The sequence below is a fragment of the Sus scrofa genome, chromosome 14 (assembly GCF_000003025.6).
Source record: "Sus scrofa isolate TJ Tabasco breed Duroc chromosome 14, Sscrofa11.1, whole genome shotgun sequence".
NCBI classification, from domain to species: domain Eukaryota; kingdom Metazoa; phylum Chordata; class Mammalia; order Artiodactyla; family Suidae; genus Sus; species Sus scrofa.
The window spans coordinates 72,445,124-72,459,418 of record NC_010456.5 but is presented as its reverse complement, the minus strand read 5'-3'; the positions used below and the strand labels follow the sequence as shown (position 1 = coordinate 72,459,418).

At 48.1% G+C, this 14,295-nt stretch overlaps 1 protein-coding gene across 1 annotated transcript in view; it reads right to left on the bottom strand.

Annotated features, from left to right (window-relative positions):
- Nucleotides 1–14,295, bottom strand: part of HK1 (hexokinase 1) — a 77,600-nt gene that overhangs the window by 1,509 nt on the left and 61,796 nt on the right. The window contains 4 exon segments of the mRNA NM_001243184.1: nt 454–687; nt 4,032–4,187; nt 6,414–6,597; nt 11,786–11,885. Of these exon segments, the coding sequence (NP_001230113.1) occupies nt 454–687; nt 4,032–4,187; nt 6,414–6,597; nt 11,786–11,885 (674 nt within the window).

The window sequence follows — 14,295 nt, the reverse complement described above, 5'->3', positions numbered from 1 at the left end:
GTCCACACTGCCAATGGTTGTTATCCCATGAGGAAGAGGAGAGTGGGCAGAGATGAAGCAACTGAGCACAGCTGCTTGTTCTTTTATTTTTTTTCTGGCCACACCCACATCATGCAGAAGTTCCCAGGCCAGGGATCAAGCCCATGCCACAGCAGCAACCAGAGCCTTAACCCGATAGGCCACCAGGGAACTCCGAGCACAGCTTCTAAATGATGGAGCCAGGATTAAATTCAAGTGTGTCTGTGCCTGGCTCCAAAGCCTAACTCTAAACCACAGTGACAATGAGGACAGCTATGAAAGTGGAGAGACAGAGGTGGGGACAGAGGACAGATGGTTCCCTCCCAAGCCATGGCCATGAGGGGAGCAGGCAATGCCTTCGTTGAGTTGGGTGAGATCGCTTATAATGCACCCGCCCAGGAAGCTCTGCCCATCCCCGCTGGAAGCCCCACTCACTGTGGATGAAGCTTGTACAGCGTCCCGTCCACACCCACAGTCACGTTGAGGTGGTCCAGCCCTCTGTTCTCACGAATCTTATCCACTACGGCCGCCATGCCGGCACCGCACAGCTGCGCTGCCCTCTTGGACACCACCCCGCACACGGTCTTCACGAGGATACTGTCATCGCAGGTGCTGTTCAGGCCCAGCTGCTGGAGGATGGCCCGGACCTGGAGCAGCGCTAACCGGTCGCTGTGGGGAATGAAAGCCAGGAGGCGGGATGAAGCAGGACCCACGAGAGCAGCCCCAGGAGCCGGCCCTAAACCACCGCACTTATTCAGGACCAGGGTCATGGGGGCTTCTCTCTCCTTCAAAATAACATTGATCTATTTTTTTAAATGATCCCCAAAGGACATGTTACTTACATGTTTTCTAGAAAAGCTGGCAAATCTAGAAAAATAAAAATTGGAAAATTAAAACTATCTACAATCCCAACATCAGGGAAAATGGTATTAACATTTAAATATCTTTCCTTCCAATCTATTTTGCTTGGCTATCATTAAACAATGTCTGCTCTTATGATATGCACGTGGGCCTGTCCTTTATATATGGTTTACTTTCTTGCTTTTTTTTCCCTACTTCATACATCAGGGCCAGTTCCCACCTCCTTATCTGAGACCAGGATTGCAAAAGGCTGCCATAGTATTTCATTCTGGGGAGGATTTGTTTAGTCAGTTTAAAGAAATGTAAGTTGTCTACAATTTTCTTTTTTTGTTTTTGTTTTTGTTTTTTTTTGTTTTGTCTTTTTAGGGCCGCACCCACGGCAATATGGAGGTTCCCAGGCTAGGGGTCAAATCGGAGCTGTAGCTGCCAGCCTATGCCACAGCCACAGCCGCCTCTGTGACCTACACCACAGCTCACGGCAACGCCAGATCCTTAACCCAGTGAGCGAGGCCAGGGATTGAACCCGAATCCTCAAGGATGCTAGTCGAGTTTGCTAATCACTGAGCCACGATGGGAACTCCTGCAATTTTCTGCTACTATAAAGTAACACTGGTGACATTCCTGTTTATGTCTTTATGGGCAATTCAGATTTTTCCCTTAGGATACACTTCTAGGTCAAAGAGCTTTTGATATATACTGCCAAGTGCCTTTCAGAAAGTTGTAGCAATTTACTCTCTCTCTCCAACAAAGTATTTGGCCCTACTTGTGCCCAGTGGAAAGGAGCCCTTTTACACATATTAGACCATTTGGTAGGAAGAGCATCACACTGTGGATTAATATGTGTTCTTTTCTTCTTAGTCAGGATGACCTTTTATTTGTTTGTTTACTAGTCACATGAACTACCTACTATAGCAAGACTGGTTCTCCTGGGATATTATTTGTCTCCCTCTCACTCAAGTGAAAGAGTTGACAATGACTGGTGATGATGACAATGACAGGGATAGAAAAGGCAGCCTTCTTTGAGGACTTACTATGCGACAGGAGCTTTACAGAAAATCACCTCGTTTCTTCTTCCTAATAACCAACTAATCCATGTGTGATTATTCCCATCTTAAAGATGTGGAAACTGAGGCTGGGAGAGATAGAGTAACTCACCCAAAGCTCATAGCCAGTGGGGCAGAGCAGGTCTCAAGAGGAGACCTGCCAGAGATCCCGCCCCATGTGCCATGCTCTTCATCCAATCGTATATAATGCAAATGTTTTCCCTAGTTTGCTGTTTGTCCTTTAAGCTCAATGACTGATTTTGTTTTAATTTACAGAAACTATGTAGCTAAATTTGGCAATTTTTTCTTGATGATTTCTCTCTTAGCCATTACCAGGAAAAAGGGCCTTCCTAGCACTTGGCACCCATCAGGATGTTTATTATTAAAAGGAAACCAAAAACAGAGAGTTCCTTCTGTGTGGTTGATCCTTGACCCAGCACAGTGGGTTAACGGAACCGGCACTGCCACACCTGCGGCACAGGTTGCAGCTGCAGCTTGGATTTAATCCCTGGCCCGGGGAACTTCCATATGCCTCAGGTACAGTGAAAGGAAGGAAGGAAGGAAGGAAGGAAGGAAGAAAGAAAGAAAAAAAAAAACAGAAAATAACAAGTGTTAGCAAAGATGTGGATAAGCTGGAGCCCTTGTATGTACCGTCGGTGGGATGCAAAATGGTGCAGCCACTGTGCAGAACAGTATGGCAGTTCCTCCACAAACAATAAAACAAAATAACTTTGTGATGCAGCAATTTGACTTCTGGGTATATACCCCAAAGAACTGAAAGCAGGGACTCAATCATGTATTTATACCCTCCTGTTCATCGCAGCATTATTAACAACAGGCATAAGGTGGAAGCAACCCAGGTGTCCGTGGATAGATGAATGGATACACAAAATGTGGCGTATGCATACAAGGAATTATTCAGCCTTCAAGAGGAAGGACATTCTGACACATGCTACCACCTGGATGACCCTCGAAGACATTAAGCTAAGTGCAATAAGTCAGATGTGAAAGGACAAATGCTACCGATTCCACTTACATGAGGTCACCAGGAGTCAAATTCATAGACACAGAAGGTAGAAGGGTGGTTTCCAGGGGCTGGGGGAGTGAGGAATGGGGAGTTAGTGTTTAATGGGTAGAGAGTTTCAGTTTGGGAAGATGAAAAAGTTCTGGAGATGAACGATGGTGATGGTTGAACAAGGGGAATTTATACACTTCAAAATGGTAATGATGGTAAATTTAATGTTACATATATCTACCGCAATTAAAAAAATCACTGATATTGTCCTCTCATTCTTTCATGGCTTCTATGGTCCACAGAGCTCCCTCTTAGAATGAGGAGGGAAAGAAACAGGGAATTCATTTTCCAATTACAGAGCCTCCCTCCCCTGCTCCCTCCCCCGTGGCTATGAAAAGCCATTGTTCCATATGCTCAATCATGGGGCCACCGTCTGCAGCGGGTTCTTCTGGGCAGTGAGTTTGAGCTGCAGGTTACAGACCCAGGCCTGGGGGAAAGTGAGGAGCAGGTCCAGGTGGAGCCAGTGTCCGTGCAGCTAATCTGACCATTCTCAAACCACTGCTTTTTGCACAACTACTTCTGCTTTTGCTGAGCCCTTTTCCACCTTCTCTCACGGCTCTCTGTGGAAGATGAAGGCAGAGAGGAAAGGCTCACTCCCCGGGAGACAAACAGGAGGAAGACAAGAGCAGCCTGCGTGGGGCCCGCGGGCTGGGTGGGGAGCTATGCATCCCAGGTTCCCTTGCAGAGGAAATGAGGGTGAGGTCAGACCGGTGGGGCTTGGCCCTTCTGGACCTAATACTCCTTCAATACAAGTATCTGTGATGCACCTTCACTCTCCTGAAATGTAACCTACTTACACACATGACATCACACAAATCAATATAATCCCCTGACATAGAGGGTGAATAAGAGGAAATGATTTATAGTAAAATTATGGTATTTCAATATGCACTCGCTCAGGGCTTATTACTCCAGAGGAAGAAGAAAACCCTCACAAGTGGCCAGAAAACGTCCGCTAGGTTCTCTACTGCCCCCATCACCACCCCCTGGCCAGGGCCCCCTCTCAGAGGGAATCCCCGTGCCCCTTTACTCACCTCTCGATCTGCGAGAGATACTTGGTCTGAAAGATGCCCCGCGTCTTCAGCGGCTCAGAGATCTGCCCCCGGAAGAGGAATCCCCTCTTGGTGAAGTCGATCAAGATGTTGCGGACGATTTCACCCAGGTACATGCCACTGATCATCTTCTCATACCTGAGACGGAGGAGAGGGCTGGGTGTCTCTATGAAGCCTCAGGGCTCACCATAACCGTGGGGAGCCTTGCTGTGCCTCTGGCACACCTGGCCCGGTGCTCTCAGCAGAGGGGAGGGGGTGAGACCGGGAAGGGCAAAGGGGCCCCGGCCCTCCGGGATCAGACTCGAAGCCAGGAGCACTCATGTCTCACCACTGAACCATCCTCTTCCTCACCTGACTCCCTGCCTTTCCAGCTCTCAGCCCACAGCTCCCCGCCACTGTTCCAAGAAACCTGTCCTCCCCCAGACTGGGGTTTCCCTGCCTACGTCGGCTCCCATGCACTCCCCTTCCTCACAACATGCATGGGTCCTCCACCTCTCAGCACCCCTAAGGTGAAAACCTGGAGGGGACAGAGAAAATGTGTCCTGCTCAGCTCTGAGTGCCAGGGCCTGGCACAGCACAGCGAGAGCGCTGAGCTCTCCGCCAGGTGCTCAATCAACATCTGCAGAACAAGCAGGCGGCTTTAAAGCGACAAGACAACCAGGGGAACGTTCCCACTAAATTTTTGGAAAACCTGGAGTGCTGGTCAAGCACCCACAGGGTGATAAAGCCACATAGGCTGGAGGACCCAGGCAGCCACCAATACCCTTGAGGGCCCCCTGTTCTTGGGGCTTTTAATTCCTGCCATCTCCACGCACGAGAGCCTCAGAAATGACAAGAGGTTTAAATGCTTCCATGAGCACATCCCATCCCAGGGCCCCCAAGCTGTGAAGAGTCCAGTGGAATCTGGACGGTCCAGAAGGTTTCGGGTGGTGCACAGAAAACAAATAGCACTACCATCATCCAATCCCATCCAGTCCTTCTCATCTTCTCGGTGCTAATCCCTTTGGTGCTGGTATAGATCTAACCCCTACCAACCACTACTGACCCCCTTTTAACAAAGCCTTTGGTAGGCATGGTAGCTAGGATCGAATAATGCCATTCTTCACTATATTCACTTAACGCTAATATTGGATTGCCCCCTCATTAAACATAAGATTTGGGGTTAATAGATGCAAACTATTGCCTTTGGAGTGGATGAGTAATGAGATCCTGCTGCACAGCACTGGGAAATATATCTAGTCACTTATGATGGAGCATGATAATGTAAGAAAAAAGAATGTGTACATGTATGAGTGACTGGGTCACCTTGCTGTACAGCAGAAAATTGACAGAACACTGTAAACCAGCTATGATGGAAAAAATAAAAATCATTAAAAGAAAAAAAAAATCACAAGCCACACAGGGAGCTATACCCTATCTCTTGGGATAGAACATGATGGAAGATAGTGTGAGAAAAAGAATGTACACACATGTATGACTGGGTCACTCTGCTGTACAGCAGAAATTGGCATAACACTGTAAATCAACTATATTTCAATTTCAAAAAATTTTATAAAAAAAATGTTACAAGCCGATTTAAAGAAAAACATTTAAACATAGGTGGTATTTGGGAAAGGCAAAAATCTTGAGGTCATCTGGAGAATAACTTTGTTTGGAAGGCACTACCCCGGTTCTTCATTCTGCTCCTGAGGACACAGCTTAGACACCCGGCCTGGCTATGGCAGAGGATGGCCTGATGCCTGGGAGCTTGAGACAAAGCGTCATTTGTCTCTCTCCTGGGAAGGGGAAGAGTGGACCAACCCTGCCATCTCAGGATTCCTACTGAGCTGCAAAGCTCCAGACAGCCACTGGGTGGTGCAGGAGGTCTGCCATGGGAAGGGTGAATTGAGGCGAGCCTTGGCTGCACCCCTGACCCAGAGCCCCCAATGCATTCTCATGCCCACTCCCACTGGCAACATCCTAATTTCCTTCACCCTTTAACAACTGCAGGTCAAGTGTGTTCTACTTCCACTAAACAAGGCAAAAACCTGCTGACCAAGAGGTTTCTATTAGTCTGGTGGGGAAGAAAGAGAGAAATGGGAAGGCCAGAATGTTCCAAGATAAACACAGTCATTGAGAAGAGTGGTGCCCCCTGTCCCCCAGAAACATGTGGAGAGAACATCAACCCTGGGCCATCCTGAACCATGTTGTGCTGCCACTCCCCATCCCTAAGTTCTCTGCTCTCCTCGGGCCAAAAGCCAAGGTCGGAGTTAACGTGAGGGACCGTGGTCTCCAGACTCTGTCCAGATCCCGCTCCTACTAGAAGCTTCTCCCACTGCAAAGGGTAGAATACAGCCACATGCCCTCCCCACCAGGCAGAATTACCTTTGTTTCCCTGCGTTTAGAGAATATTCGTCCACCATTTTGTCATAGATTGTTCTGATGTCATCCAGACACCCATTGTCCCCAAAGGCACCCCACTCCATGTTGATACACATTCGCCCCTCAGTTCCTTCTAGCATCTCAACATTCTTCATTTCTTCCATGTAGCAGGCATTGCTGCCAGTCCCTGAAATACACGAAAAAAAAACACGAAGAGGGGAAGTGACTGGACATGCCACCACGCTTAGTGGGGACGCAACTAGTCCTGGGGCTTTGGATTCTGGAAGGCTACACTTTTGAGGTGAACAAAGTAATTGCTTCACTTTCCCAATGTCTTCCAGGAAAACCTCAAAATACAGAAGGAGAGCCAGTGTTAAAACTGCCCAGAGCTTAAAAAAAAAAAGTGGGAAGGGCATTTCCCGCAGCGGCACAGTTAAGAATCCAACTGCCTGGAATTCCCGTTGTGGCACAGAGGAAACGAATCCGACTAGGAACCATGAGGTTGCAGATTTGATCCCTGGCCTCACTCAGTGGGTTAAGGATCCGGCATTGCCGAGAGCTGTGGCATAGGTCACAGACACGGCTCGGATCTGGCATTGCTGTGGCTGTGGTGTAGGCTGGCAGCTATAGCTCCAATTCTACCCCTAGCCTGGAAACCTCCATATGCCACGAGTGTGGCCCTGAAAAGACAAAAAGACCAAAAATAAAAATTAAAAATAATCCAGCTGCAGTGGCTCAGGTCACTGCAGAGGCACAGGTTCAATCCCCGGTCCCACAAAGTGGGTTAAAGGATCCAGCATTGCTGCAGCTGTGACCTACGCTGCAGGATTCAATCCCTGGCCCAGGAACTTCCATATGCTGTGGGTTCGGCCATAGAACAAACAAAAACTGCCCAGAGCATTTGATTAACTTTATACTGAGACATCAATACCAAGAGCCTCCTGTGTTTACCTGTCCAGACAGGACTGGGTTTATTTTAATAGAAGACGGTCTTACAACAAAGGGATGTCTCTCCAATGGTGAAAGTTTAGGCAGCATTCAGATTGGAAGGATATTTCTCTATTTCTCTTTCCCTCTCTCTCTAAACACACACGGGACATGTATACACACACGTGCATACATATATAAAATATCATACAGTGGGACTGACTACTACCATGCCATGCATGTCCACTTCTCTTTTCATATCAAATTTGGTCATGGACTCGGCGTGAATAAACTCTCCTGCAGGTTCCAGAATGGAGCCCACAGTTAGTTCAGAAAAGGATAGTGTCCTGAGCATTTCAAGGGTGCCCTTCAAAGCAATGATTCCTCACCATTTTGGTATCACAAACCTCTTTGAAGTTCTGCTGATTGTCCTGAGAAAAGGGGCATTTCCCTGGGTGACCCCACATGCTGTACACACACAATCTGACAAGTGGCTTCCAGGTGCTCAGAAGCCTCTGATTTCCATCCCTGCGCCCCCAGGGCAGGGCTATTTAGATCGCGCCTCCCACCCCGACCCCAGGACTAGGGTCAGACCACAGACTGTTTGCTGTTCTTGTCCATGAGGAGTTAGGTACAGACACAGAGAGGAAACATTCTAAAACCTTCAAAAACACTTTTGATTGCCAGATAGCCAAATTTTCGGTCACTGGCCTTGTCTCAGTGGATGAAGGGGAAATTTAAAAACCAACCAACCAACCAGGAGTCCTTCAACACAGATGTTTTAATATACACCAAATCCCCTGGAGAGCTGTTAAGATGCAGGTTCTGATTCTGGAGTATGGGGTGAGGCCTGAGACTAAATTTCTAACATGCTTCCAGGTGATGCCGATGCTGCTCGCTCATGGACCACACCTTCATTCAAGGCCTTAGAATGAACCCACTCCAGTTCAATGGACCTGCCCTGGGGGGGATGCAGAGATAGATATATTTCCGACATCATTAAGGCACACAGGGACACCCCTAGTGGCCAGACCAAATAGGCTTCATTCGTTTAGAGAAACAAGTGGAATTTGCAGATGCTTTAAACTACGCAACTGTAAACAGACAGGGAGAAAGAGGAGCAGACATGGCTTTCTTGACATAAGAGAAGCCACTGGGGCCTAAGCTATTTGGTGACCTAAGCTAGGCCACAATGCTTGCCCTTGAATAATGATCTTCAGGGACCCGAAGAACACACCAGAGAAATAACAGTAGTAAAGATAATAAATCCTTGTAAAGACTCCCAGTTCTGTTTCAAAGGTAAAAGTTAGCCTGAAGCACTTTCTTGAGCTGTTTGGCAGAAATAAACCCCCCTTGGGTGCTCAACCAACCCCTTCACCTGGAACCTAAGGGTTGAAGAAGTTAACCCTTTCTGAGGCTCGGTGATTACTTTTTTTACTTTTTGTCACTTCTTGGGTGGCTCTCGCGGCATATGGAGGTTCCCAGGTTAGGGGTCCAATCGGAGCTGTAGCCACCGGCCTATGCCAGAGCCACAGCAACACGGGATCCGAACCGCATCTGCGACCTACACCACAGGTCACGGCAACGCCGGATCCTTAACCCGCTGAGCAAGGCCAGGGATCGAACCCACAACCTCATGGTTCCTAGTCGGATTCTTTAACCACTGAGCCAGACAGGAACTCCCCGACTCTCAGTGATTTAAATCAACTGAAGCTTAGCCTCTGTCAACTTCTGCCCCCTATTCTATGCTAATTTCTCCTCTGCCCAAGCCCCTAAAGGAATATGCAGGTGCTCTTAGCTTAAAACCTCCCCAATTTTTCCCTGAGAGAAGACACTCCCTCCTTTGAGAAAGATGCCTGGTATTCTCTCTACTTGCTACAAGTAATAAATCCTTCCTTCTGATCTCTGGCTCGGTTGTGTCTTTTGCCTCGACACTCACCAAAAATGCAAACCCAGTTTTTGGATAATATAACTGGATTTTTTGGGGGGTGTCTTTTTTGTCTTTTTAGGGCCGCACCCGTGGCGTATGGAAGTTCCCAGGCTAGGGGCCGAATTGGAGCTGTAGCTGCTGGCCTACGCCAGAGCCACAGCAACACCAGATCCTAGCCACATCATGGATCCTATTCAGGTTCATTAACTGCTGAGCCACAATGGGAACTCCATAACTGGATTGTTTTTGTTTTCTCAGCTCCCTTTTACCCAAAGTGTAAAACAGAGAAAAGGAGCCTCAGAAATGGAAGCGGGTGCAAAGCAAGCCAGAACTTGTACACCATACATCTTGCCTACGGGAGCTCTGAGCAGAGACCAATTGATGGTTGAAGGAAACAGTGGCTTTGAAGGCAGCCCCAGGGAGTTCCCACTGTGGCTCAGTGATTAACAAACCTGACTAGTATCCATGAAGACATGGGTTTGATCCCTGGCCTCACTCAGTGGGTTAAGGATCCGGCATTGCCGTGAGCTGTAGTGTAGGTCGCAGAGGCGGCTTGGATCCGGCGTGGCTGTGGCTGTGGCTGTGGTGAAGGCCGGCAGCTGTAGCTCTGATTTGACCCCTAGCTTGTGAACTTCCATATGCCGTGGGTGCGGCCCTAAAAGAACAAAAAAATATATAATACAGACTGAAGGCAGACCAAGCCCTGGAGAAGCCCACCCCCACTACCCAGCCTTGCACCCCCCCCACCCCCCCACCCCCCGCCCTTGGACTGGGCAGGCCTGACCTCCAGGGCAGGAAAGTGAGGCCAGGCCTGGAATTAAAGCAAGTGCTGTGTCACTCTATCTTTGCATGTCACACCTAAACCCATTCAGAAGCTGAAGGGAGGGAGGGGCCAGTGGAGAAAGAAAGCTTTGCAAAAGAAAGGAAGAAACAAAGAGCCCCAAAGCCAGGCCCCAAACCACTTTTCACCTGGAGCTGCTCCCTAGTTTTTTAAGTTTCCATGGGAGCGAAAGTGGCTTAACAAATGAAAAGGTCTCCCTGGCGCGGGGAAGGCAGCCTGCTGGGCCTTCTGCCAATCTCCCAGGTCCACACAGAAGGGTGCCAACCCTCAATCCAGGGAGGCTCTGCAGGTGTTGGCTAAGAAATCAAGCCTTTTCCCAGTGTCGCTGACACTAGGAGCAGGATCAGTTAGACGAATGGTTTTCTTGCAGCCTAAATCAAGATGCTTCTGGAGTTCCCGTCGTGGCTCAGTGGTTAATGAATCCGACTAGGAACCATGAGGTTGCAGGTTCAATCCCTGACCTTGCCCAGTGGGTTAAGGATATGGCATTGCCGTGAGCGGTGGTGTAGGTCGCAGATGTGGCGGCTACAGCTACAATTAGACCCCTAGTCTGGGAACTCCATGTGCCGTGGGTGCAGTCCTAGAAAAGACAAAAAAACAAACAAACAAAAAAAAAACCCTGCCTCTCACCCCAGCAGCTGGGTCCCTCACAAACAGTGGCTGCAATCTGCTTCCTTTCTCTGCTTCCTTCCCAGCCACAGGCCTGGGCCCTTCCTTACAAGCCCTGAGAGTTGCCCTGATGAGTGCCAGCTCCAGGCACTCCCACCCCATCCATCGTAGCCACCACGAAGCCTGGTGGGGTTGATAGGGATGGAGCAGGCACAGGTAGTTGTAAAAGTCCCATTAGGGGACCACAGATAGAGAGGGAAACCCAGGGGAGGCCACTGTTAAGTCAATAATTGCTGAAGAGGGTCATCAGAACAGGGCAGGGTTGCTTGCCTAGTGGAGGCAGGAGACCTGCCTCAGGGGGATGGGGTGAGGCCTGCATTCAGGTTCAGACTAAGGGCAGGAGTTTGAGGGCCGAGGGCTGTGCTTCTGCTGATTTGAATAAGCACCAGGACAGTCCTAGTCTGACTTTACCGGGTCAAATACTCTCTTACTGGATGCTACTACTCGTGGATGCTACTACTCGAAGAAAGAGGAAGAGGTGGTTTTTTCCCATTGCCACTCCCCTCGGATGATAAAACTGTAGCCTACCTGATCCTGGGGCAGAGTCTCCTTGCCTGCCCGCTTGCATTTCTCACAAGTGACCTAACTTAGTAAATCTTAATAAATCTGCTTGCCCTAACTTTGTCTCTCACTGAATTCCTTCTGCGTTGCTGTAGCTGTGGCTACAGCTCTCTTTGGACCCCTAACCTGGGAACCTCCATATGCCTCGGGTGCAGCCCTAAAAAGACACAAAAAGAAAAAGATAAAACTGTGGGTTCAAGTCTCAATCTGGGTCCTGGCTAGGTGGAGGCCATTCATTAATGCTGTGAGGTTCAGCACTGCTGTTGAGGGAGAGGGATCCCTGGAGAGCACTGCAGCCTCGGGCCAGGATGAACCTCAGGAGGTGGCAAAGGGACAGCACTGCTAGATGTACTGTCAGCACTGAGGGGCACTGAGGGCTGAGCTGTCCTCAGGGCCCCACAGAGCTGGCCTTCCCCACCCCCAAGAAGGACCTTCCAGGACACCCACCTACGATGAGTCCAACCTCGCAGGTGGGTTCCTCATAAGCACAGGTCATCATGGTGCCCACCGTGTCATTGACCACAGCCACCACGTCCAGGTCGAATTCCTTTGGAAAGAAAGACACACAAGTTTGGCTTATTTAAGGGAGGGACATGATAATGTGAGAAAAAATATATATACATGTATGTGTGACTGGGTCATCCTGCTATACAGCAGAAAATTGACAGAACACAACACCAGCTCTAATGGAAAAAATAAAAATCACTATTTAAAAAAAAAGGGAGGGACAGCACTGTCTAGCTTGAGTTCTGCAGGGTCACTGTGCCACACTGTGGTCAGAAAGCCGGTGGTGCCTCATCTGAAAGAGTTTCCTTACCAGCTTGTGAAAGGGACTGGAATCCTCCTTCACTGAACATCTATCATTACTGATGCATCTGAAGCTTGAGATGTAAAGAAAGGAGGTATGCTACCCATTTCACAGATGGCCCTGAAGGACTAGAGAGGCAGCATAGAACAGAGGAAAGACAGGGAGAATGGCCAAAGAGCTCTTTCTCTTGGGAGTTTAAAGTGTTAGTTTTTTAGGAGTTCCCTGGTGGCTCAGCAGGTTAAAGATCCAGCATTGTCACTGCAGCAGCCTGGGTTGCTGCTATGGTGAGGGTTTGATCCTTGGCCCAGGAACTTCTGCATGCCACAGACGAAAAAATAAAAATTAAGCAACTAAGTGTTACAGCCTTTCAGAGGGCAAAATACAAATGTCAAATACAGAATCTGTCCTTCAGAGACACAGGCAGGTTCACAAAGGCACACGTGAGGGTATTTACAAAAGGGGCTATGTAAGCCCTGGTTTGGGCAAGCTGGGGAATTCTGTACGGCCAAGAAAATGAGTGCGACTGGCCACTACGTAGTGACAAGAAAGATGCCTGTTTCATATTAAATGAAAAAAGCCAACTGTAATATAGTATATACGGTATGACTCCCATTTAGAAAATGTGTGTATCTCCATGCATATTTATATATGTATGGAAAGTATGTTGGAAGAATGCTAACATTAAGAGTTGTGAAATGGGCAAAAAGAGGTCAGGTTTCTTCTCAGTGAAATCCATTCGTTTCAACCTTTCTGACTGCCTTGTATTGTCTGCCCTTCTGAACTGGAGATGCCTGAACTGTTTTTTTTTTTTTTTTTTAACTTCTCACTGATTCCCTCATTAATTAATAAGTAAAAACTTCATTTCTTATTATGAAATATAACACATATAGAATAACACATCACATGAAAATATACGGCTTAAGGAATTAATAGAACAAGAAAACCCAAGTAACCACCACCTCGTTCCAAGAAGCAGAATATTGGGGGAGCAGCATAGGTTGCAGATGCAGCTCAGATCTGGCGTTGCTGTGGTGATGTAGGCTGGCAGCTGCAGCTCCAATTTGACCCCTAGCCTGGGAACTTCCATATGCTACAGGTGCTGCTCTAAAAAGCAAGAAAAACAAAAAGAAACAATACTGGCGGTCTCCTTGTGGCTCAGTGGGTTAAAACACGGCACAGTGCCCATGAGGATGTGGGTTCGATCCTTGGCCTTGCTCAGTGGGTTAAGGATCTGTTGCCACAAGCTGTGGCATAGGTCAAAGATGTGGCTTGGACCCAGTTTGACCGATAGCCCAGGAACTTCCATATGCCACAGGTGTAGCCATAAAAAGAAAAAAAATTTGCTAGGTCCCCAGAAGCATGTGATCCTCCAGTGACCACCCCTTCCCTTTATCTCCAAGGAGACCTTTTTTTTGGCCTTGCTTATAGCATGTGGACATTCCTGGGCCAGGGACTGAACCTCTGCTGTAGCAGCAACCCAGGCCACTGCAGTGACAACACGGGATCCTTAACCCACTGCACCAAAAGGGAACACCCAAAGGGGTCATAATCTTGAAAAATAAAGAGCTCTGTCCTAGTTAAGCTACTGAGAGCTTATGAAATAAAGCAATGTTCAAGCGTTTGCACCATGGAGTCCCATGATATGGCATCAACAAATGTGTGAGGGATGCTTAGTTTCACAGCTCTATATTTTACACCATCTTTTATTTCATCTACCAAAATTAATTTTAGTAAAATAACACATTCAAAAAAACTTCTGCATTTTTCATTTTATATCTTGTCAATGTCTTCTAGCCAAAGACCACCAGAAACACACCCACAGGGGGACAAAGTTGGGATTACTGACTGGTTGCTTGCAACACGGGCAAACACATCTCAGAAAGTGTTAGGAACCACAAGTAGAGGATGTGAGCCTGTGCTGGTAGCTTGAGGGAGGGTTCAAAGAAACGGGGCTTGGAATTTCCGCTGTGGCTCAGCGGAAACAAATTTGACTAGGATCCATGAGGACGAAGGTTTGATCCCTGGCCTCGCTCAGTGGCTTAAGAATCCAGCTGAGCTGTGGTGTAGGTCGCAGATGCAGCTTGGATCCTGCGTTGCTGTGGCTGTGGCATAGGCCAGTAGCTATGGCTCTGGCTCTGATTCAACCTCT